This window comes from Python bivittatus, unplaced genomic scaffold, assembly GCF_059951505.1.
Source record: "Python bivittatus isolate LINGU-HERP-01145 unplaced genomic scaffold, Pbiv_v1 ctg000340_np1212, whole genome shotgun sequence".
NCBI lineage: Eukaryota > Metazoa > Chordata > Lepidosauria > Squamata > Pythonidae > Python > Python bivittatus.
In genome coordinates this window covers 21,490,115-21,507,105 of record NW_028277056.1, presented here as the reverse complement: position 1 = coordinate 21,507,105, position 16,991 = coordinate 21,490,115, and the positions used below count along the sequence as shown (strand labels likewise).

Here is a 16,991-nt window from a genome sequence, read left to right as displayed (position 1 = left end):
CTTAAAAAAAAGCAAACAACATATATTTTGTTTTTTCTGTTAATTAGTATTTGTATGTTACTAGTTTAAAAAGCATGCACAACATACAAATAATTAACTCCATGGTAGCCGTATACTACATACATATATTCAATAGAAAAAGTATAAACAGCAGTAACATATGCCATAACAGTGTGGTGCAGTGGTTAAAATGTTGAACTAGAATCTGGAAGACCCAGGTTCAACTTCATTCTCAGCCATACATTACTGGGTGATTTTGGGCCACTCAAAATCTCTCAGCCCAAACTAACCCACAGAATTGTTGCTATGGGAAACCCTGTGAGGACGATATGCTGACCTGAACTCCTGGAAGAAATGTGGGATAGAAATATAATAAGGAAATGCTTGTTATGACATATCATCATTGTTTATGCTTTTTATATTGCTCATTAAAGATGAGTTTTCACAAATGCTGAATCAAAATGGATTGTAAACTTTAGGGGGCGAAGAAGCTGGCAGTTGACCCTTCCAAAAATGTGCCACAAATCAAGCATGAATATTATACTCTTATCAATTCTAAAGTTTATCTTTTTATGCAGATTAGTCTGTTGGATACTAGTTTGAAAAGTAATGAATTTGCAGTTGCAGGACTATATCATAATGAAGTCTCCAAGTCCTCTTGCAGCTGCCCAGATATAATTCAAGCTTGTCTCCAAGAATATAGATAACTAGAGAACCAGTGTTGATAATACAGCTTTTCCTGCCTTGATTCAATATTTGCCAAATGCAATGGAGGTGCCTAGATGAACTGTGTCTGCCATTACATTTCACAACACCCCAACATTCTTAAGAGTTGCTAATCTGCACTGCATTCAGAACTGATTTACAAGGCTCTCATAAATTTATCAATTTATTCCATCATTCAGTTGGGGGTGGGGAGTGTCAATAATTGTACACATGAGAAAAATTACTTTGATAGAAAACCTGTGTAACAAAACTGTAGGCTTGAGTTTGAAAGCAACATTGAATCAATTCCATGAACAGTGTGCCAAAAGCAGCTCTTCATAAACCTCAGGTATTTTACATATTTATTAGCTATTATTTATATGCTACTGACTTGAGCAACATTAGGTGTCTCACAAGATGCAAGAGTAACACATCTATAAAAGCAGGATCACATTAAAATCTTTAAAATCATATATTTTAACCAACTTCTGAAAGAATAAAACGACAGGAGCTAACATGACCTCAGGAGGACAGCTGTTATAAAGTGAGGGGGCTGCCACTAAGAATGTCATTCTCTGGGTCCTGACACCACTTCCCTAGAGGTAGGCACTCACAGCATCCTTTTTTGTCTAGACTGTCCAGAGCAGGCAGATTCTGGAGAAGATAATCCCGAAGATAAGCGTTTTTTCTTTATCTTTGTAAGGGTTCTTTAGCAAACCTGTTTTTTAAGCATTTGTTTTATGTAAAACATTCCTGATACTGTTTTTCTAAGCATTTCTACAAAGTCCATGCATCCCCATTCATACATGTGTACTGTCTGGAAGCATTCTGATGGGCGAATATATCTTCCCTACACTAGTGCTGACTGTACTGAAGGAAACTGTACAGAAGTGAGAGTTACAATGTGGAAGACATTTGCAGCAAAGGAAGAGTAAGTATTTCTTGAATTGAGGTTGATTCCTGGTGACTATACAGATATTTCCATAGAGTTTTCTTAGCCATAATGAAATGGTTTGCCGTTAGTTTTGTTCAGAATGTTTTTTTAACCCCAGCCTGCAGCTCTGATATTTTCTAGTTTCTACTATCCAAGTACTAACCAGCTCTGATACTATTTAAGTGTTTGTTTTTTTTAATCTGCACTTGCTGACAGTTTGGGCTGGATCCAAGCAAAGAAAACATTTTTCTTATACAAAAAAAAAATTGTAATACCACAACATGCACCAATGGTCATTAGCTCAGACAGAGAACTAAGTACAGACACCATACTAATGGCTATCAGGTATAATTGAACCCTAGTTCTAATTAACTGATGCCAAAAGCAAGCATGAGAACTGTGTTAAAACTCCTAGATTGCTATACCAGCATATCCTCAAGCCCTTTGGAGAATCTGACAGGGAAAGCCTAGACAGATTTTTGGACTAATCGAATAATATGTTCTTAAAAGCATTCACAGAAAATAAGAAATGTAACTTGGGTAATTGATAGGTCAAATATGCAAATTATACTTAATGTTGTCCCTACTCCTTGCCTGGTAAGTTTTGTGTAGTTTTTTTTTTTTTTTAATAAAGAATGTAAGAGCAGCTATGCTGTTTCTCTTGACAAATACAGAAAATGACATATAAAATAAAAACACCTGTATTCACACAGACATTTGCCTGCTAAGTTAAATGCCAAAACAAATTATTAATAGTTTAGTACCTAATATATTGTGCAAAACATCATAACTAGACAAAAGCCTTATATCTATTTCTAATCCCCACTGTAGATCTACTTACCAAATCCCTGTGTAACACCCAGTTAGCATGTAGGTAATGAATGCCATCTAGGATCTGATATAATAGAGATTTCACCATTCCCCGAGGTAACTGAACTGGCTTCTTGTTTGCCTTAGAAGCTCTGTGAAATTTTATTATGTGCTAAAAAACAAACATGATTAATAAGCATGAGTGGAAACATTTTGATACAATGTTCATTACAGCCAAAATTTCCACTGTATTCATTACTGAGTTAGCATTTCTGAGATTAGAACAAGAATTATGTATATCACTTTGTAAGCATTAACCATCTCCCTTTTGATTTAATATTGTACTTAATAGCTAAATTTCGATCTTAAATTTGCTTTATCTCTAGTACATTACAGACTACAAACCTTTCCAAAACGATCTTTCAAAGAATTGTTTCTAAATTTGTATTTTCTTATTCACATCTAGAAGACTTGAATATAACTATATAACAGGAAAACAAGAACTACATCAAAAAGGCTAGATTGAGATAATTTACTTCATAAGCAGATTTATGTTTAATGTTTTTAATAATAGCATAAATCTATTTTTTAATTAATTTACAACCATTTCTCTATCTGAAGATAGAGGATATTGTTATGGCCCTGTAATGTACCTGATGAGGCACTTTTGCCTTCTGCAGCATGTCTAACAGTCTGAAACATTTAAAATTAAACATTCTATCGCCCCCCCCCTTCCCTCCCTCCCACAAATGAACTGCCATTTATTTTATCCAACTTGTGTTAATTTAAGGAGGAAAAAATATTTTCTTATCTGCCACAATGCCAAGAAGTGTCTATGAAAAACGTCTTGTGAAATCTTTATGTATCTTACAGAAAAATACTTGGGGCAATGGGGGAAGTTGTACTGGACTTCTAGCCACTTTGAAAACTGGACCCAATCCAAACTTATTTATTAAGAATCATACTCTTTCCAACATTTTTATCCCCAACCTTTATAGTATTTAAGGGCCCAGCATTTGTCATCGAAAAGTATAGGAAAAAGCTCATGAGAACAGTTTCATGCTGAAATTTAAGAATTATATTTTTCAAGTCTCATCAGAGCTGTCCATAACAGGGGGTGCAACTGCAGATTCAGGCTTTGCCATTTTGTAGGCGGTATAACACTGATGAATATACAAAGGAACGGGGCTTCAATCTGTAGTTGCCATTTTATCGACTAGCCAACAAGCTTTCTTACCCAAAGGTCATGTTCCGCATAGTCAAAGAGAAGCCATACTTTTCTGTCAGCGTGAGACAGAAACACCTTTTGCAGAGAAATTACATTTGGATGCTTGAGTTCCCGCAACAGCTGCAAAACAAATACCATCCACTAGAAAATTGCACAAACCAAAGATACAAACTGACAACTCTTTTTATAACTTTAAAACAAGTAAGCTTGTTTTTCAGGCTTAATCTAAAAGTTTTTAATCCACAAAGGGGGAAAAAAAGCAGCATGGGATTCCTTTTAATTAAGGAATTCCTACCAGGTTTTTAAATTGGACTACAACTAGGTCAAACATACCTCCCTTAGGATGCAGATGGCACTATTTAAATTAAGCTGAAGGGAACTTCCACAATTTAAAAAATGATGTAACTTTAATCCGAAACTAACGGCATGTAGGTAAACCGAATACACTATCACAAGTCATGGTTTACACTTATTCTTTTGTTCAATTGTCAATATTTATCTCTACATCTGACAAACCGATTTGTTTCTTATAAAAATGGGCTTACAAAAATAGTGACTTTAAGCTAAAATAAGATTACCACTGGATGCTTCATAGCTGAAAGGTGAGGGGTAGCCCATGCTTAAAAGGTCTCTTAAAAAGTAACCCTATAAAGAGAATACTGATGATTTTTCATACATATTATTTCCAAATAGTGGCAACACAGTGATCTGAACAGGAGTCTCAAAATAGCCCTATATGATTTATACACTAAAAGCCGATCCTCCACTTGTTCTTTGTTCAGTAGTAAAGACATATTCACAGATTAGCTCTGTCTGTTTACCTGTTTTCCTTGGTTTGGTTTTGTTATGTAACTAAGGCAAAACAGTGTGGGACAATTTTCAAACAGAAAATTGCATGAGAGAATAATACTCCTTCTATTACAGTCCTGAACCTGTTCATAACCCCTAACTACTACTCAAAATAAATTTAAGGAAACAGAGTTGCAATGATAACGTTCCACCATAAGAAATAGTTTGATTTTAAACATGTAGATGAAGAGGTTTTTCACACATACAGCTTTACTGCTTTTAATCCAAGCAAAGGTACCATAAATTAGCTAATCTGTCTTTGTTTGCCCTGTCTAACACAGCTGGTTCCAACATTCACCATCTATTTACATAAATGTCTTGATATTGAACTGTAAAATCACTTTTTCTACTAAACTGATCTTGAGAATCTCTTAGATACAACAACTGACCATTGTGGTTTAATGGCAATCTACCAATTGCTATAGTTTGCTGCTGCTCCTGAGCTAGAAACAGCATGATGATCTACTTTAAACAGACACTTTTCCAATCCTGGCCAAAAACATTTATGGGTTGAAGTGCAAGATATACAGTATCAACAGCAACTTAAATTACTAAAATAAAGTTTAAATGAACATTAGTTTAGAACTGAAGTTACTTACAGCTATTTCTCTGCATGCAGACATAGAAATTCCAGTACCTTCTATTTGCTTCAGAGCATAATCTTTATCATCTTTCCTACAATAGGGAAGAAAAAGTAATACAAAACTGCATTATAAATTCAAAAGAATCCTTACAAGCAATATTTAGGACTGTACACTCAATTAAATGTTTGAAAAAAAGATGAATGCTAGGTAGGTTCAACCAAAATATAATTCATGTAATACATAGCCAACCATGTAGCTGGCTGGATTAGAGCATGACCTTTATACAGCACATTTATTTTATTTGCTATGCTTAAATGTAAGTTGAACACAACTGAATCTTTGAGTGTAAGTTGAGAGTAAGTCGACATTTGAGTACAAATCTCATGCAATAAACATCTTGAAAAATTTTTTTAAAAGTGCTATCACCAACTAGAAATAAAAATATAAGGTATGGAATCCAACCTGCTAGACAAAAGATATTACCAAATATATATATTTCTGCAATTTCTTTATATAAAACAATTTATCTTCCAAATAAATAAGAAATGAATATATCATCAGATGGGCTAAAATGTAAACTTAAATATTTAACATGAATGCATAAGACTATACAACCTAACTTCCCATTCCAGAATACAAGTGATCTATCCAAAACTGCCTTAATTGAATGACTTAGAAATAAAAGCAAAATTATAGATGAACGATTAATTTTAAAAACTCAGGTATAAAAATTATCTTAGCAAAGCAAATTTATTTTTCCCACTGTAGCATACAACTTTTAAAAAGTACAGTGGTTTAGCTTGACATAACGTGACATAACTAACGCTGTTGCATTTCAGCACCAAGGGCAGGGAATGCAATCTAAAGCAAATTATCCATCCATTTTTGGGAATTTATATTAAAGATACCAAATCCATTCCTATGTGTTTTCTACATATATATGTATCAGTCTGATCCTAGAAATATTAAATCTGATAACAGCACTGATACTTTCTAACACTAGAAAGATGAATAGAGGGCTATTAGCTAGTGTTGAGGTTCCCATCTTCCCATAATTAATCTCAAAAACAATTTTGGCCACTGACCGTAAGAAAAAAAAATTAAGCAGAAATGTTTAGAAAATAATTGGTAACATTCAACAATAGGTAACTGCTTTGAGACATCTCACTGACTTCCTCTCTTTACTGCAGCAATCTATGTCCTTCTCATAAATCTGCTGGAGGATTAGGAGATCCTCCATAGCACATTTTGACAGATATAGAAAAAATGACAAAAATAATTTCCTTCCCCATTCCACTGACATAAGTTTTCCTTTAGCAGAAGGTTGGGTGTACATGAATAAACTCAGTCTGAATTGTAGTAAAATGGAAGTACTCTAGTATTGGGAATCTCTTCTGAGTAAGGTTGTACCCTCTCTAAAGAAATAAGTACAAGTAGTCCTTGAGTTACAAAGATAATTGGGACCGGAATTTCCATCGCTAAGCGATGTGGTTGTAAAGCATGATGTCATGTGACTGCATCACTTAGCAATGGCAATCCCAGCAGTTCCCGTTGCCATCATTAACTGAATCCCACTAGTCATTAGGCAAGGACCCACCCTGATCCAAGCCATTCCTGGCCTGGTTCCTCCCAGCCCCGAGTCTCAGTAAGGTAAGGGACTGCCTCGTCTTCCTCCTCTTCAACTCCCTGACCCACCTATCTCCCCCCCCACCACAATCTCTGGCCTTTTGATGGTCCTGCACAGCAGCACCCTTTGGCAGCAGTGCTGGGGCTGAAGTAGAGGCTCAGCCTTTAGCAGTCTCAGCCAGCCACCACTGCCCCCAGGTGCTGCCAAGGAGCACCACCTCAAGTCCCACACAACGGCCAGTCACCCCAGCACCAAGCCCCAGCCACCCTGCACTCCGCAGGCCTTGCCACGCCCATCTGACCTTCACTATCTTCCTCCCACTGCTGACAAGACACACCTGGCCTGAGGCCACTCATGCTGTTCTCCAAATTGCACACAACATTTTCATGACGCTTTGGAAAGTCTTCAGAAAGCTTCTGAGGCCTTCCAAAGCATCGAGAGAAGGCCGCACCCACCGTTCTCCAAATTGTATGTGCTATTCTCAGACTGCATAGTTAATTATCTTGGTTGTGTCATTTAGGATTGAAAGTTCACCAGGAAATCAATCTAAATCACATCATTGGGATAGGGAACTGGATGATTGGGAGCAAGCTATTAAAATCTCTAAACAAATAATGTGAATTGCTATCACAAATCTGCATGTATTACATGGGTAATCATCTGATGAAATGAATTGTAGCTCACAAAAAACTTATGTCTTTTAAGTAAGCAAGAAGCAGGATTTTGGGTGCCATATACTTCTTATGATCAACCTATAAAATCCTGCTCAAATTAATGGAGCACTAAGATTAACCAACGGGTTCCAGAGTAGTGTGTCATGACCAATCCAGCCTGCAAAGTAACCACGAGTTTCCAATTGCAGACTAAAGGGCAAGATTTTATGTGCAATAAAATCTACTTCTTTTCTTCTTATCTAAATGTTGCTGTAGTCTTAGGCTCCCTGAAGCTGGGAGGGGATCTTCTTTTTGCATAACATCTTAAATTCTCTCCCCTTTGTTAAATACTCAGTAGAGAATGAGAAGGGGGATGCGGTGGCACAGCGGCTTAATGACGCTGAAAGTTGCCGGCCAGAAATGGTCGACGCTTCAGTGGTTCGAGTCCAGCCTTCGTGTTAGCAGGGTGAGCTCCTGTTTCCTCCCCAGTTCCTGTCAACCCAACAGTTCGAAAACTCACGTGAGTAGATAAATGGGTACTCTCACTCCGGTGGGAGGAAAAATGCTGGTGGCGCCTTGCAAAAAAGGAGTCGGGAGCAGTTGCCGGTAAGCGTGAAAAACCGCATGCACCCGAAAAGGGCGCGAAGCAACGGAAACCCCGCCTTCTGCGCTCACCAGCTGGGCTCTGCTCTAGGAAGGAGGCTCTGGCAAACCACTTCCGAAACAATTGCCTTGAAAACTGCAAGGACTCGTCCAAGCAGTCACTGCAGAGTCGGTAACGACTGAGCGCAGAAAAAAAAAAAAGAGAATGAGAGCCATTTAGAGTAATTAACAACTGTTATCCACTGAGTGCTATTCTGTCTGCAGAGTTTTCTTTCCCTGGCTTGTTACAAAGTGTAATCCTAGTGGAAGTCTATTACAAATTATTGGAGCCCTTACCAAAGCTCTTAGCCACAACATCCCTCTTCTAGTACACAGTAGAACAAAACAACTCTGGTCTAATTATTGACTCAGGCTCACAGGTACCTGAGCCACCAGCAGATCTTTCAACATCATTTTGTATTAGCATCTTTCTTGAATCCCCAACCAATGTAATTACTGGCAATTAAAAGAGGTAGGGGCAAAATAAGGAAGGTCCAAAATAATTGAACAGCAGCATTCTCCTTACAAAGCAAGGGTGGAAGAAGGTCTTGGGTAACCCAGCCAACTGGATGCTACAATAATCCTAGTGTGACATCATGAGGGCATGAAACAAGAGCTTGGCTATCTCAATAGCGAGGAAGCAACAGATTCTGCAAAAATTCATTTCCTTCCAGAAACCACTGAATCTCCCCTGGAATGCTATATTCCAAAAGGGGAATAGAATATTCTGGAGTTCTTGGGAATGGAACTCCCATTCCTGAATTGGTGATTTTGCATATCTCTAGTTTTTTTAACTTGTATAAAATAGATTTTAAAATTGTATAAGCCATCTGGAGAGGCACAGTGTAAAAGGCAATGTAAAAATATTTTACATGAATAAGTTTCATCTATATGGTTAAAAAAAAAAAGTATGCAAGATGGACAAAACAGATGCAAGTCATGGTGCAAGCAAGAAATAGCAGTAAATGTAATTACCCGGATTTGGAGCACTGCTTAATAAATAGTGACTAAGGCTGTAGAAATAAAGGGAAGATATTCTGGCTTCATCCATTGCCAGAGAATGAAGGGTGATGTGGTTATTGCCTGATAGCTCAGAGGCTAAACATCTTAAAGTCAGTTAGTTTTATTTTATTTATTTATATATCAAATTTGTCACCACTCATCTTGTTAAAAACAACTCTGGGCGGTTTACAGAGAAGCTAAAATCAATTAAAAATACAATATAGAATGATCCTGAATAAATAATAAATATAGTCCAAGAATTGATGTTAATTGGCAAGTAGCTCAGGGAGTGTCATCAGGGCACCAGCCATCCCCAGGATTGGGTAAGATTCTTGTTGCCCCATACAAGCTGGCAGAGCCAGGTCTTTAGTCCTTTCTGGAAGACCAGGAAGGTAGGGGCCCGCTGCACCTCTGGGGGGAGAATATTCCAAAGGGCAGGGGCAACAGCAGAGAAGGCTTTCGTCCGGGGCCCCACCAGCCAACATTCAGTTACAAGTCACTCCAATTCTAGGAGACCTCTCTGCACCCCTGCTATACTTTTCAGATTTCAGGATTAAGCCTTCCCCTCAATCTCACAATGTGAGGGTAATTCTACAGTTTTTTCGTCACTTAGTCCTTGGGAGCACAAACCTTCAGATACAGCCATAGGCATTTTCAGAATTGTGTCTTGCATAGTGGTGAAGTCTCAATGAAACTTGGCTTTGCCACCCTTCATAAATAAAGCCTGAGTTTACTACTGTGTTTTGCTAGGATAACAGTGAATACTCTAACCAATATACCTGTCATATACTATACACATCCTAACATGTTTTGTCTTATCACTGCAATCTATACTATACTTCAGTGTAACCTGGAATGACCAGAGAGTGCTCCTGCATTAGCTCATTCCTCTCAGCCTCCAACCCAGGACCCTAGCAAGCTTTAGCTATACCTCCTTGGCTCATCACAGTATAAAGGAGGGCATCACAGCATGAACAAGATAAAGTTGGTTCTTTATGTAGTAGAGAAAATAAACATAATGAACAAAATGGAGGTTGCACCCTTTTCCTCCCTGTCTTTTACAGATGACCAAGGTCAAAGCCAGCTCATCTATTTGCCTAATCGTATCAGCCCCAAACTGACCCTTCCTTACCCCACACAAAGCCCCCCTGCAATCCCATCTAAACCAAAGAATAGAAGCCTCCTCACCAGTTCACAGTACAGCCCAAGGGCAACCTTTACAAGAAAACTGAAACATAGAGAAACCCTAACCCTCCCACCCTCCACTGATGACCTCAACATTCCATCTCCTTGGACTTCCTCACAAGGACCTAGCTAGCTTCCCCAAACTGGCCAAGAAATCAGATTCCTAGGATTTTCCACCTTGTAGCCCTCAACTTCCTTAAAAATCTTTGCTTATCCATTGTTCAGGGTCCCTCTTTCTTGTAAAGCAGGCACCCAACAGATTGTTGCAATAAACATGGTTATTCTCCACAGTGTTGTGCTCCTTCTTCAGACCAATTCCATGACATATACATCATCTACATCATCTACAAAGATAGCCCTGCATGGAAATTAGTTCTCCACTCCCTAACAAAAAGAACATTCCTCTCTAACTTAGAATGGCCCTGGTATTACATCTCTCAAGAAAGGCATCTCAAGAAGGCTGAGACTAACCTGATTCCATAACAGTGACAAGAGAATTAAAAACTGCACAAAATTTACTTTGCTATCCTCTCTCAGCAAGACCACTTTTAAGAACATTGTAGCAAAGAGCTAATATCCATATGAGTTATTTTTGCTTCCACTATAATACTTTTCACTTATACGTCATAAATTTTAGATTGTAAGTCTGAAAGCAAATATTTTCTTATTATTAATCTTCCTGGGACCTATGCTTATTTTGGCTAAAGAGGAAATTTAATCTGAATGCAGGCTGTTGTATAGTCTACAGACCTTGTTCATTTAATTCTATTTTTAAAATTCATCCATTTAAGTCAGCATTCCTAAATTTAAAAAAAAATCACATTTTGTTAATATTTGACATGCTCATTTTTTCCCTATTTACTGCAGCAACTTTCAACTTTGAATTTAATTCCCTTTTTTAAAAAATGCTTTACATTATTGTTAAGTCTAAGAAAGATGAAAATGAATTATTATATTTTAAGTAAATAATTCAGGACACTGCATTTGCATGGAAGTGCTAGTACAATAAGAAAAGTCTGGAAAAAGGTAGAGCACGGGGGGAAGAATTGATAGGTTGTCACATATCCAGCTATAGTGAGATAATCCTACATTAAAAACAAAAACAACAACAAAAAACACATTTCAAAGGAATTGCAGCTGATACAAAGGAAAAATGGAAAAACCTGCCTTATTTTTACTGTATTGGCATCCATGTAGATCATGGAAGCTCAACTCAGAAAAATTAAATATTATATTTAACTGGTATCCCATTGACCAAAGGCTCTTGAAAACTTGTGCTTCACACATTGTGTGATGATAGTTTATTGGATAAACCTTAATTTATTATTTCAATTTATATGGCCACTTATCTCACCATGGTGACTCTGGGCGGCTAAGAATATTTAAGAATATAATAACGTAACATAAAGCAGAACCAAGAGCCAAGGTAAAAAAAAATCCACCAGAAACTGAACAAGAAGTTCATGGACTCTGATTGCCAGAGTTAACATTATATATTAAGTCACAAACAAACAACACTTTGGCTTGGTTCACACATTATACAAAACCATTGGAACTGATTTTTAGTAATTCCCCTTCTGAAATCCTGCATTGAAGTATTGGCTGGCCTTTTGGAGCAGTCAGTTAATAATATAAAGGAAGTTTCCAAAATTGCTTCTCACCAAATTCACTTATGGGAACCTTTATTGGAGCAAGTGGGCATAATTACCTAATTCAGTCAATTATTAGATTTATGATGATTCCTTTCTAGCACGGTAGGAAATTTAAATCACTAAAAGCCTCACTCACAAATTATGCATCACTCAGAAATTATGAAATTATCTTTTAGAGCCAAAATCAATCCCTAGTTTCTTTGTTGTTTTGAAAAGAAATTAATATACATATATTTAAACTGGCAATTTTAATTGTCAGTAGTATGTTTTAAAATATATATTCACATATTGCTGAACAATCTGAAGAATAATTTCTCCTGCCTAGCATTAAGCTGCACAATACTTCGCAAATTTTGTTCACTGCCACCTTACTTACTTCCAATCAAAATTCAGCCAAATATATTCCCAAGCATTTTGTGTATATGTGTGCCTTCAAGTCACTGTTGACTCCTGGCGACTGCCTGGATTAGTCTCTGCAGTTTTCTTGGCAAGATTTCAGAAGTGGTTTGCCATTACCTTCTTTTTAGGGCTGAAAGAGAATGGCCCAAGGTCATCCAGCTGGCTTTGTGCCTAAGGTGGGACTAGAACTCATGGTCTCCTGGTTTCTAGCCCAGTGCAAAATTTAGCCAAACAGGTTCCCAAGCATATTTAATAATGTGTAAAGATCACTGTAGTCTTTACATTTTCTCTTGCTACCTTTATATGTGAGAACAATAATAGCATTTTTTAATCACCACGCATAAATTCAGCCTTTACATATGTTAAACAAGTCACAGAGTCAGATCATAAGCTAACTTTAGCCATATTTTAATATTTATCCAGTTTACAGCTTACACCTGCAGCCTAACCATTTTTTTAACATTCACTGCATTTGTGACTTTCTTGTCATCCATTTTTCTTGAACAATAACATTTATAGTATTCCTTTCAATTTAATGTTTGATATATCACTATTATTTTCATTCAAATCTCTAAAATAGTCCTTTAGTATTTCCTCACATCAGTATCATTGTAAATCATAACATCTCTTATTTTTAATTTGATTCATTCAGATTGTGGATCTTGGTTTAGCTCTGTTCACCCATTGTCAAAACAATTGTTTATTTCCATCAACACTGCTCAGCATTTTCCTTTCCTCTTTTAATCTTAACCATTTCTTGCTCTCTTTGATTATATTCTTTGCAACTGTATCTTATTTCTGTCTATATTATACATTATCTTCTAATCATTATTTTTGCAGCAATTTTTATCTTACCCACATTTTTTCCTCCAAAACCACTTTCAATTCTCCCTTCTACCAAGCATCCTTTTACATACTTTCCATTAGTAAAACTCCACACTTTTTTCTGGCAGTCAGTAACATAATTCTTTCCACTTTATGCCAAGCAATTTTCACATCATCATTTATGTTCAAATACCATTCATTCCGTTGGGAGATTAATCTGTCCTCTAATACTGTTTCATACAGAACTCATACTTATTTCTTTTTGCAATTGTTCTGTTTGTGCTTGAACCCCCCCCCCCCACTTCTTTCATGTTCATTTCTCTCAAGATCCACTCTTGGCACTACCAAAAAATGCTTGATCCCATCTTCAGAATCTCTCATCCCCCTTGCAGCCTTCACTTATTCTCTCAGCCTTCTATCATAAATAATCATTTATTTGTAATATTTATAGGCTATTCTACATCAGATGCTGTCAGAACTTGCAATAAAATAAAAATGTGCACACAAAGACAAAAGGAAATGCATAAATCCATAATTCATCATAATCAATTATGCTTTTCAAATTATATTCATTCCTTTACACATACTCTCTCTCTCTATACATACATACATACATACATACATACATACATACATATGTAGTAAAGGAATGAATATTTTATATATAAAAACAGATTTATTCTTAAACTATATCTTCAAAACAGATCTTTTACTAAATAGATGCTCATTAAAAAGTCTCAATTCTCACTTGTTCCTGGATCTCTGAATAGCCCAACACCTTTTTCTGTATTCTCTCATCTCATTTCCATACATCCATTCATGTTGCCTATTGAATATTTTATTTTACCAAATTATGTTTAGTCAGAATGTTGTACATTTCCCCCCAGAAGTTAACCTCTGGTTCTTACATTATCATTCACTAGAACTTAACAACCTATGGATTCCTATGTTTGTACACACTCATAAAACGTAAATGGTACTAATTCATTTTTTTACATTTAATCCTTTCATTCCTAATTAAATCTACACTTTTACTTTTTTGGATGTATTTGTGAACTCCAATCCACAAGATCAGAACTTTGTCATTGAGATCAACTACATCCTTCCCCTTTCTTTTAGTTTCAGATACATAACTTATCTAATTTCTTTCAATTTATTCATTAATTCAGGGTCTTTACCATTTACTCCTATTATATTTCAAGTCACAATCTTTCATATGCCATGTCTATCACTAGCTAAGTCCACAGATATTGACTTTTGCAACCAAACAGGTTTTGGTCAATTGAGGCTTTCATATAATACTTTTAAGAAATAGTGAAAAGGTATAGATCAGATTACTACTCTTGGCCACAACTGCACCGGCTATTTTCCCTGCTAAAAGTAAGGATAGTACGAACCAATTTGGGCAATTTTAACCACAAGTATAACCAAAACTCAAATTTAGTTCATGCAAGCTCATGCTATTGTATAAAAGCTAGGATCCTTATAGACTATCTTGCAAGCTAACATCCTGTTGCCACCATTTTACCAACTACAATATATTGTATTAACAAAAGTTGGAGGCTGCTGATTCTTTTTAAAAACTATGTCACTTGGTAAAATAACACTTAACTTCAACTACCATTTCAAACATATGAAAGCTGAATAATAATTCGCATTAAAAAATCACACCTCTGTGGTAGAAGAATGTGTGGCCAGGATGGAATTTTACAGTACAATTTTACAGATACAATATCATATCTTAAATTAAAAAGCGAGAATCAAATACAACTTGCCCAAAACTGGTACAATAGTTTTCAAAATTCTGGCCATTATATTCAGCAGGGAGCTTTTTAAAAAAAACATTGCACAAGAGAATATATATATATATATATATATATATATATATATACACACACACACACACACACACACACACACACACACACACATATACTGGCTGTTAACTGAAGGCCTGAACTTATTAGAATGTTATGTATAGTATAAGATGAAGAGTGCTAGAAACACAACAAATAAAACCACAATTACTAATCATACCACTATGAACACAAGAACGAAGGATAAGAGACAAGAGGCATTGTTAACATAAAAGCCAGAGACACTACTATAAGAAGAAATGTGTGAAGAGAGGGTATGTTCTGGAAGTTATCTACTACCTCATTTTAGTAATATATTTTCATCCCAGTGTCCAACTGTTTATCTATACTTGCAAACAGAAAAGCAATTATAAAGCATAATAGTGGTAGAGCAAGGGGAAGAGACTTAATCGGTTGATGATAATTATGTCAGTAATTAAATCCAACACTAAATAATGTTGGATTACAACCAAGAGCATGGAAAGAGCTTTGCAAAAAGCTAGTTGGGGAGAAGAGCAAAATATTAAGAAAAGTAATTATAGGCAAGAAAAATAAGACATACAGATGTAACAGACTTAGGACAGCGGAGACAGGCATGTTTCCATGTGGGGAAAGGCATAACTTAGTCCCCAAGCATGTGTTTTACATGCACAAACACCCAGCTTTGTAAAGAATCAGGCAGCAGATGACGAAAGACTTGTGTTTGCCTGATATTCTGGAGAACTGCTACTAGTTAGAGTCATGAACAATGCAGGACTAGGTGCACAAAGCAGTGCAATCCAGGATAAGAAACCTCTCTCTGCTTCCTAAATGCAAAGAAGGGTCTTTTCCCAATGTACTACCCCCCCCCCCCCGCCGAAGCTGCAATCAAATCTATCTAGGGAATGAGAAAGATTAAGGGTTAACTGCTGCACAAGCTTTTTCATACTCTGATGTCTCACGCCCGTTAGCCTTAAAGGCATTACAAAAGCAAGCACAAGGAAGAGGTTGCTGTCAGACCCTGATCAGAGCTCCACAGGAAAAAGCTCTCTCTCCCAAAGGCCAGAGCGCAAGAGAAAGTTACGGTGTACCCGTCGATGCCCAGGAACATACCTCCGGAGAGGACCATAGCGAAGCAGACTGCGTGGCAGACGGAAAAGCCCTCAAGAGTGGCTCCAGGGCAGAGAAAAAACAGCACCGACACCAAATGCTGAAGGGAGAAAGAGAACGACGAGGAGGAGAAAAGAGAGAGAGGCACTGCGGCAGCCTTCTCTAACTTGGCGACCTCCAGCCGTGTCGGATTACAGCCCTCGCAGTTCCTAGGCAGCCTGCCCAACGGAGAGTGATGGGAGCTGTAGTCTGACACATCTGGGGGGCACCAGGTTGGGGAAAAGCGGCGTCCGAAAGACACGGGGAAGGGTGGCGGAGAGCGCCCGGCCCAACCTTCACAAGCGCCCGACTCACTCACCCGTCCTTCCGCTTGGCCTTGTAGACGTGCCCGTAGGTCCCCCTCCCCACCTTGCAGCCCTCGTACTCGAAGAGGTCTTCCACGCGTTCTCGCTCCCCGGTCAGCTTCACCTTGAAGTCATAGTCCATCTTCATTCAGCGCCCGGGCTCGCCGCCACCTCCGCCTCCTCAGACGGCACCCCACCCTGCGAAGCCCCCGCCCGCCACCGCCGCCGCCGCAGGCACCAGGGAGGAGGAGGAGGCCCCGCCGCCGCCGCGACGCGGACCATCCAGGTATAGTGGGGAGAAGAGGGGAAAGCTGCTGCGAGAGCGGGCAGGGCAAGGCAAGGCAAGGCGGAGCCCTCTATTCTTCCGCGCCTCCTCCTCCTCCTCCTCCTCCTCCTCCTCGCCTTCGTCCTCCTCCCCACAGCCGGCTCGAGAGCCACACAGGCAAGCCGCTCTACGCCAGCCGGTATCTCGTTACTCGATATACGGCAGTCGCGCCTGACCGCGCTGCTGCAAAAGAAGAGCGTCGCAAAGCGTCGCCTCTCTTTTTCTGAGTCTCCCCTCGTCCTCGAGAGCGCACCACGTGGAATCCAACCGGCTCCGAAGCGG

General features: G+C 38.1%; 1 protein-coding gene across 5 annotated transcripts in view; it reads right to left on the bottom strand.

Moving 5' to 3' along the window:
* The window catches only part of CDK8 (cyclin dependent kinase 8), a 44,074-nt gene extending 27,240 nt beyond the window's left edge, over window positions 1–16,834 (bottom strand). For 2 of the 5 annotated variants that reach the window (XM_007432831.4, XM_007432832.4), the window contains exons 1-4: window positions 16,399–16,834; window positions 5,126–5,201; window positions 3,687–3,797; window positions 2,481–2,621 (exon numbers count right to left, since the gene is read on the bottom strand). In XM_007432831.4, coding sequence (XP_007432893.1) covers window positions 2,481–2,621; window positions 3,687–3,797; window positions 5,126–5,201; window positions 16,399–16,532 — 462 coding nt within the window. In that variant the 5' untranslated portion in view covers window positions 16,533–16,834. The other 3 variants (XM_025169526.2, XM_088140684.1, XM_025169527.2) reach the window with 3 other exon arrangements.
* Between the last annotated feature and the right edge of the window lie 157 nt (window positions 16,835–16,991).